The 8,595-nt window shown below is 51.6% G+C and overlaps 1 protein-coding gene and 1 long non-coding RNA gene across 8 annotated transcripts in view; one reads left to right on the top strand and one right to left on the bottom strand.

The window, feature by feature from the left end:
• CTDSPL (CTD small phosphatase like) overlaps positions 1 to 747 on the bottom strand; it is a 118,999-nt gene extending 118,252 nt beyond the window's left edge. For 5 of the 7 annotated variants that reach the window (XM_023537355.1, XM_023537140.1, XM_023537194.1 and 2 more), the window contains exon 1: positions 64 to 747. In XM_023537355.1, the coding sequence (XP_023393123.1) occupies positions 64 to 427 (364 nt within the window). In that variant the 5' untranslated portion in view covers positions 428 to 747. The remainder of the gene's footprint in view (positions 1 to 63) is intronic. The other 2 variants (XM_023537106.1, XM_023537073.1) reach the window with 2 other exon arrangements.
• Positions 748 to 760: 13 nt separating this feature from the next.
• On the top strand, positions 761 to 8,270 carry LOC111746452. Its single transcript, XR_002783126.1, has 2 exons — positions 761 to 6,786; positions 7,164 to 8,270. It is a non-coding gene; the product is annotated as an uncharacterized LOC111746452 (long non-coding RNA).
• Positions 8,271 to 8,595: the final 325 nt, after the last annotated feature.

Raw genomic sequence — 8,595 nt, 5'->3', positions numbered from 1 at the left:
GGGGCCCGAGAAGGGATCGCATAGCTGCAGGAGTGAGGATGGGCCTTGAGGAAGGATGTTTACCTGGAGGAGGTAGGAGACGGAGTATGGGGTAGAATGCGGGGTCGAGGGAGGGTCCCATGAGGGTCCTGGGGGAGATGATGGGTGAGGGGGTCCCCGCCGCGGGAACCCAGAGCAGGGGAGTGGGCGCGGAGAGCCCAGAGGTGCGGAGGTAGAAGCTGCTAAGAAGTAGTTCCTTACACCGAGGAGTTCCACGGTTCCCGCGCGCTGGCATGAGGAGCACCCGTGGGTGCGGGGAAGGTTCAGAAGGACCCGAGGGTGCGCGGGCCGGCGGAAGGGTCCGGGGATGAGGTGCCCAGGAGTGAGCGGCGGTCAGCACGGGGCGTCTACGGATGGGGCTGGAGGCTCCAGGCGTGGGGTGCCACATCAGCCTGGGCCCGAGAGCCCGCGTGCCGGGTCCTCGAGGACCAACCTCCTGGCACGTGGAGGTGTCGCAGTCGAGGGGTCCTGGGCAATAGGTATTTCCGGGTGCTCTGCAATACGCGGGCGGGAAGAGCCTGTAGGAAAGGGCCTGTGGCGGGCCGAACTGGGCACGCACTGTGCTCCTGAACAGCCGCCAGCCACTGTCAGGCCTGGGGCGACGGCCAGAGCGCGAGCATGACGGGAAAGTGCTCCCTCAGCCTGGGAGACTCGGGGCCCTTCCGCGCCCGCGCCTTCGCGTTCCAACTTGGAAGCCACACCAGCAGCCTTGTAAGTCAGGGGGCGGGGCCGTGCCACACGGGGCACATGCAGGGGCGGGGCCGGGGCGCTCGCGCTCGCTGCCCACCAATCAGGAGGATCTGGGAGGGCCTGCGGAGCGTGACGTAGCGGGCAAGGCTGAATGGGCGGACTGCGACACAGCGCCCCGCCTCCCAGCGCCCCGCCTCCCAGCGCTGTGTTGCGCGCGCACTTCGGCCTTGCAGGCTCGTCCACCTTCGTAGGCAAGGCTGATGGGAACTTTCTAATTCCTCGTGCTCACATACCCTGGAGCTGGTTGCAGCCAGGTCGAGTTCTCACGGGGGAACCAGCGAGCATCTCCAAAATTTTAGAGTACACTCCCGAAGTGCTCCTGGCGAGGGGCAGCCCGCAGACTGGGCTGGTATCTGCATCAGGTGAAGCCCAGTGAAGGTCCAGTGTGGGATACAGCCCTGGCACAGGCTCCTGTGGATGAGGCAGAGGGGGCGAGCACTTCAGGAGAGCTACTATAAAAGATAGTTAAGCGCTTTTGCCCCCAAATCCAGACCTCAAGTGGCATCCTGGTTCTGTGTGGGGGTGGATCTCTTGGTGCCAGTTTTCTTGGCATATGCTTACACGTGGGTAGCTGCTCTTCTAAGGTGCCTTTGGAACCCCAGTGAATTGCCTGGGGCTGTCAAGCCATGATGGTTGAAGTGAAGTGCCCCTTTGGTTAGAAAGGCAAGCCCTAGTGTATCACAGACTCCAGGACACGCTCTGCCTAACTCTCCAAAGTACAGACCATTAGGTCCCCTGTGGTACCCAGGACTTCCCTTATCCCTACTTCTAAAGCTCTTCACATTTATTATGAGTATGGCTGGCCCACCAACTGAAGAATTAAAATGTTCTCTGAATTCAACTTAAAAAAACTGCTGAATTCTAAGGGGTTAGAGAGGGATTTGCCAGAGATAGGTGTGTGGGGATATATGGTTCCTCATACAATTCTTAGTATATAACCACAGAGATCAGCATCCCTGCTTTCTGGCCGATGAAGCATCCTATTAGCCAGGGCAAGGTATTGGAGCTTTTGGACTCACTGATACACATGCCTGAGACCTGATTCCTTTTGGATGGGGCACTTTCAGAGGTTCTGCTCATTTAACTGAAGCTGAGAGGGATTTCAGGGTACAGGGCCAAAGGAAGTGGTTTTCATACAGTCTGTCTTGCTTGGTCTTTCCCGTAATAATGACTCCCTAGGGCCCTCCAGTAACAATTTTTCCTTACCTGCATTCTCTATCATCTTCAGCTCCCTGAGATCACCTCCAAAAATACCCCTACCTTCACCCAAGTATTTGTTTCAAGCTCAAGCAAGAAAACAGCTTGTTATCTTTTAAGTCCTTCCTCTCCATATTCTTTTAATTTAAAGTTTCAATTTATTATTTCATAAATATTAATAGAAAGCAAAGGAAAAATTACCCATAGTTCTATAACTCTTTTTAATGAATCTATTTTCCTCTGTTTCTCCCCGATCTTGCTTATACATTGACATAATTTTTATGTAGTTATAAAACATGGTTAAAATGAAAAGGTGAGCATTTTTCCAAGTGGTGGCAATCATTGTAACTACCTTTATAAATGACTGCTTAACACCTCACTGAATGAGTCTTAGATATCTTAGTTTTACAGATGAAGGAAAGATTCAAGAATTGCTCTTGGGACAACTGATTAGCCATGAGGAGAAAAATATATATTTATCTCAGTCCTTACAGCATATCAAGATGGATCAAATGATTAAATATACAAAATTCACAAACAATTAAATATACCAGAATAAATATGGGTAAATGCCTTTTTGATCTTGGATGGGAAAGGCCTAAGAGTGACAAAAACTCTCGATATTACAAAGGATAAGAGTGATAAATTTGGCTGCATTTGTTCATTCACTTATTGAGTGCTCAGTATGTGCTAGGTTCTGTTCTAGACACAGGATCTCAGAGTTGTCCGAAACAAGCATTAGGGGAAGGGCTATAATACTCTCACATGTCTTTTATAGCTAAGGGCTGTCCTAGAGGTCTTAAGCCAGCCAGGCACTTTGGCCTCCCTGGGAATGAAAGTAAAGAGCCCCAGTGACCTGAAGACAGGTGCCAACCGTTGGAGGCCAAAGCACATCAAGTTCTGGACAGAGCACTGGCTGAGTCACGTTTCCCAAACATTCAGTGTCCTTATACTACCTGCATTATTTAATGTTATCTTTAAATTAACTTTTACTTAAGTAGAATTCTTTAAATAGAAAATTAGTGGATAGACCATGATCCTAAATAGGAAGAGCTACACAGAATGAGGGGGCACGGAATGAGATACCAAGGGCAGGAGGACATGGGACTAGGGCTGGCAAGTCTAGCCCTGAGAGTCTAAGGACAGGTGCAGGTAGGAAGCTGGAGGGTATTGGTGAGGGCAGCCTGACTTGGAGTCTCTAGTAGAGCCCTGGGGTATAGCTCTAGTGTGGGAAGGATCAGTTGTTCTGGAAAGTGGGGAAGAGTGGCAAGACTACTCTGAGGGTGAGGGAGAGGCTGCCCTTGACAAAGGAACACTGGCTGTTGAGATCGAAGTGAGGTGGTGATTTGCAGAAGGAGAAACCAAGGAGGGGGCTGTATGGAATGAGTGCCCCAGGTAGAGGGAACAGCAGCATGTTTCCAGGCTTAGAGGCAAGGGAGAGCATGCTCGGGGGGAAATGCCAGCAGTGGCTGGAGTTTAAGACTGGTGATGTGTAGGCTCACATCAAAAAGCTTGTAACTCAAGAAAAGGATCTGGGCTTTATTCTGGGGGCTGTGGGGATGACATGTCCAGGTATGTGTTTAGAAAGTTTCTACTGACTAACAAATTAGATAAGGGGCAGTACAAAAGCAGGGAACCCCACAGAAAATGTTGCATTAATCCAGAAAGAAGAATGGCGATGTTCTCTGGCTTGCCCCTCCCAGCCTGCCCCTGCCCTGCTCTCCACCTCTGAATCTCTGCCCTCCAGGCTCTGCTCTTGGTCTGCTTTTTCTCTTCTTTATGGGCATCTCGGTCTTGAGTTTTGTGTGTCTGTTACATAGTTTCTGTCTCAGCAAGTGCTTTTATGTGCCTCTGTCTTTCTCTGATTCTAGCTGCATGTGCTTCTGGCTTTTAGGAGCTGGGCCACAGGCTGGCAAGTCTCCTGGTGAAAAAGTTGTGGAAGTTGGATATGGGCTGATTCCTGGTGGTCAGTCAAGTGGATACAACCCTGAAACCGCTCACAGGTCTCTCTCGGGGTCACCTTGAAACCTAGATGAGGTTCCTCCAAGCAGTAGTCCTTCTCTGATACTATGAAGCAGGCACAGTGTGTGATATCAGCTCCAAAAAGGTCTCCTCTAGCCTAGGGAGGACGAGCCACACACAGAAGTCCTTTATTTATTCTCCAGATAGGTATCGGGTGCCTTCAGTGCGCCCAAGTCCAGTGGACAAACCCCCCTCAAGGGGCTTACAGCAGAGGAATAATCAGAGGGTGGCACAGAGTAGAGCCGACTTATTCTCTAGTAGTCCAGGAAGTCCCCATAGAGGAGATGACGTTAATGAAGTCATTTCCGGAAACCTCAGTTTCCTGGTAGGAGGACTTTTTCATCCATAGTGTCCACAGAGAAGGCTGCATCTGAGGAGCAGTAGACCATCATGATGGAGGCAGAGGTTGGGTTCTTGAAGGCCTGGTTGAGTTTGGAGTTTAGCCTGTAGGTAATCTGCATCTCTTGATACTTCTTAAGCAAGGGACCAGGAACCTCTTAAAAAACTAGTTCAGATCTGTACATTGAAGTGAAAAACAACTCAAACTAGCTTAAGCATCAATGAGGACTATACTGGCTCATGTAACCAGACCAGGGTTACATGCCTGGGCTGGAGTGGTCCAGGATCAGCATTGCTGAAGTGAAGCGTCCACCTAGGGGGAGGCTCTCAACTCCAGCTGCCTCTCCCTGTGACCTGGAAGACCAAAGTGTTAGGAAAGCTGGAGGGCTTCCTTATATCCTATGACACCCTGTCTGGTCTTCCCTACTCAGTTTCGCCAAGATATCATCCCTGAGGGGTCCCCAACAACTCATCCTTTTGCCGTCAACACCCATGCTCCCACAACATCCCCCCATCCTTTCTAAGATTCCCTCTCCCCATCACACATGGGTTCCTCCAACCAAATGCTTGTGTACACTGATACCAGGGGCTTCCTAGCCATCTTTCCCCTCTGCCCTCATCCTTAGGGATACTTTCCATGTGTCCTCACATGGGACTTGTACAAAATATCCTTGCCACTTACAGACACTTCGTTCCCAAGAATAGGGCCCCCAATGGGCCAGTGGTCTGGCAGGTGTAGCCTGCCCCCTGGTGGCGGCCATGTTGTGTGGTCCTTTTCATGTGCCCAACTGGATCTGGAATCTGGCCTCTCTCCCTGCGGGCTCCCTGGGTTATACCACAGCTGGAGTGGGCTCAGTCTCTTCTCTCACTTCACCTAGCTGTTGTGATTTGCACTCCTTTTCAGCTTTCCCCAGAAAAGCCTTCAGGAGTGTGAGGGCCTGTGTGCTTGTCTGGAGGGGTGGAAGGCGGAGGAATGAGCGATGTGCCCCAGTCTTGGAGTAGGCAGTGAAACAGCAGAGTGGATGCTGGCTGCTGGTGATGGAGAAAAGGGGTCAGCCAGGGGTCCTGAGCACAGGGAGAAACGGATACTCGGCATAAAGTTGGTGGTTAGGAAGTGTTTGGGGAATTTGAGAGCAAGACGTAACCTGGTCTGAGACATACTCTATGGCCTTGGGGCTGAGATGTCGCATCCTCAGGGTACCCAGAAATCCAAGAAGCCTTTCTGGAAGAGGACACCCCAATCACTTCCTCTCTACCTCCCAAATCCCAGACCTGCTCTGCCCACAATTTAGAATAAGGGGACACATACCTGCGCTCAGGTCTTTCCAGGGAGCCCTGGGTCAGGGGAGGACATGGCTCTACCCGAAAACTCTGTTACAGAGGAGTAGCCACTGGAACAGAGCAGGGAAGCCCTATGCGTCCTCAGCCTAGGGGTCTCTGGTGCCTCTGGTGCCAATGGGCCCCTTGAGGTAAGACCCCCACACTTCTATTCCCTACATGGGTTGCCCCTTCAGTGCCTTTCCTATGTCCTAGGGTACCAGGTGTCACCTGGCCAGGTTGGTAGAGCTGCTCTTGCCTAGCTGCTGGCATGTGGCCTCTCACCCAGGTTCCCCTAGGCCTTGGGCTCTGGCCCAGCCCCAGATGTCCCTTTTATTCCCTGACTTGTGCTTGCAGAGCTGAGAGGGACAGATCCAGGCATGCCCACGGTCTCTGACATGAGGTATTTCACGGGCAGGTCTGGTCACAGACGCACATCCTGGCACATACAGGTACAAGCTCACTTGTACACAGGCTCAAATACATGCCAGGACACAGGACACACATGTGACAGGGTTTTATCTGCCCAGACTGGTTTCCACCACCTTGGCACTGGCTGTTTCTCCCTCCCTCCCCGGCCCTCTGGCCCTGCATATCACAGCCCTGCCCTGCGCTACCCTACCCCTTACTCCCCTCGAACCCTGCCCCCTCTCATCCCTCCTGTACGGATCACAGGTGAGAGTGAGGGAGCATCTACTCTTTTTTTTTTCACACAAACTTCTCCAGACGCCTGGGTATAGAGAGGGTCGGGCTATCTCCTTTGGAACTGGGGGAGGGGATGATCCAGGGAATAAAAAAAAAATAAGATCTCAATAAAACGGCCTGTCCTCTGACTCTACTTTCCTCCCTCCACCCCTCACATCTCATTTTACCCCTAGCACAGACCCAGGTGCCACGCTCGAGTGCACCTGCCGTGCCTCGTCCTTCTACGCCGCTGTCCCACATGCACCGCTAAAACTGATTCTTAGATGCAGCTCTTGACCGCAATGAACCACCACCGAGCCCCGCTCCTGTGCTGATGTGGCCGTGGGAGGCACTTCCGGTGCACCACACCTCAGCGCTAGGCTGAGGTGGGCGGGGCCCACGGGGCGGAAGAGGCCGGTCTCCGCTGAAAGAGGCCAGGTAAGCGCTTCCTGTCTCGGGTCCTTGCTTTCCGGGCGGGAACGAGCAGATGCTGGTTCGTTGCCCCGAAGGCTCTGGAATGAGTGTAAACTGGGACACCTGGCCTGGCCTGAGCCTGGAGATGGGATTGAGGAAGTAAATTTTAGGAACTTTGGAACCATTGAACTTTGTTTTTAAAAGATTTAAAGCAAAATGTTTTTGAAAAGTGACACTCACCACACGGACTTGGCCAGACCTCGAGCGTTCACAGAGCTCCTTCACATTTTCTGTTTCGATGAGTCTGTAATGGCTCTTGGCGGGAGAAATGAAGGTGGGTGGGTGTCACCCTTTCTGCTTACCATACCCCAGGCTTTGACTGGGTATCATGTGTCCTCAAGGGTGAGACTCCCTTGGTTGCAAGGCACGGAGAGTCTCCAAGGGAAGGCACAGCGTGAGGGGCCCAGAGCAGGGGTCTCTGCCTCAGCCAAGGCCTCGCGGGAACCCAAGTCAGACCGTGGAGAAACCCATCACCTGACAGTCTTCAGGGAAGATGGGGTTTCACTGCCGACGCCCCGGAAACTGGATCATGCAGGACCAGCGCCACTCCAGACCAGCACTCCTGTTATTCTAAGTCATTTGTCATGAATGTGACTCAGCTGTATCTTCTATCACTGTGGTCTAACGCTAGCAACTTATTAATTTTCATAAGGCCCAATTTAAATTCTGGGGAAAGAGAGAAACTGTTTAGCTCAGTTCATTGTATATTGTTCAAGTTATTATGGTTGTATAAAATATCACTCCAAAACTTAGTGACTTAAAAAAAAAAAAACGACAAAAATATTCATATGCGTATGATCTGTAGGACATGGTAGGAATGGCTCATCTCTGTTTTACATGGTGTCCCCTGGGCCCCTTGAAGGCTAGGGGCTGGAATCATCTGAAGGCTAGGGGCTGGAATCATCTGAAGGCTCACTTTCTCATGTTGCCATTGATGCTGGCCGTAGGCTGAGACCTTTGGGCTGCGTTGTTTTGACATCTTGGGACCTTGCTGCCCCTGGAGCGGCCGCCCCTCCCAGGCAGGGCGAGCTGTCCTGGAGACACAACAGCTACCTGTGAGCTTGCCTTTCCTCTGCAGGCCAACTAGTCCTCTGCTACTCCTCAAGGGAGCTCTCGCACTCCAGGCCACTGTTCCCTTTCCCTAATCACCTCAGGGCCAGGTGCCAGACAAATGAGGACAATCCCTACACCCCAGAGGCCACTGAAATTATTCATACTAGCTAGTCCTAAACCTGCTTACCCTGTCTCGCATGTTCCCTTGTCTGTTTTCCTTTCTCCTGCCTTCTGACCTATGTTGGTGCTTCTGCATGTGGTTCCCCCATGGCATGGCGTGTGCCTCCTTCTCCTGGGAACTACGAGGATAACGATTTTTTCCCAGTGGCAGTTGTCTTCTGATCTATTGGTTTCACCATACTTGAATAATAAAAAAAACCCATATTTTAGAACAACGGTCTCGCTGGTGTCTTGGTCGTCACCGTGGTGGCTGGGTTCTGAGGGTGTGTCCTCTGAGTGGGAGAGAGCACTGGGTGGGGGAAAACTATATGGCATTTTATGACCTAGTCTCAGAAGTTCCTCGGTGCCACGTCTACTACATTGTTCACTGAGGCAATGTCAAAGTCCCATCTGGGTTCAGGCGGGGTTGGGGAAAAGACTTCACCTCTTGATGGGAAGTGGCAAGGTGACAGGAGAACATTTTAATGGAAATATTGTGGTGGCCAGTTTAGGAAAGTACAGCACGCCAAATTATCCTCTCTGGGCAGAGCTCCAGGCCAC

The sequence above is a fragment of the Pteropus vampyrus genome, unplaced genomic scaffold (genome assembly GCF_000151845.1).
Source record: "Pteropus vampyrus isolate Shadow unplaced genomic scaffold, Pvam_2.0 Scaffold1, whole genome shotgun sequence".
Classification (NCBI taxonomy): domain Eukaryota; kingdom Metazoa; phylum Chordata; class Mammalia; order Chiroptera; family Pteropodidae; genus Pteropus; species Pteropus vampyrus.
The sequence above is the reverse complement of the archived record's forward strand: the minus strand, read 5'-3'. Positions and strand labels throughout refer to the sequence as shown.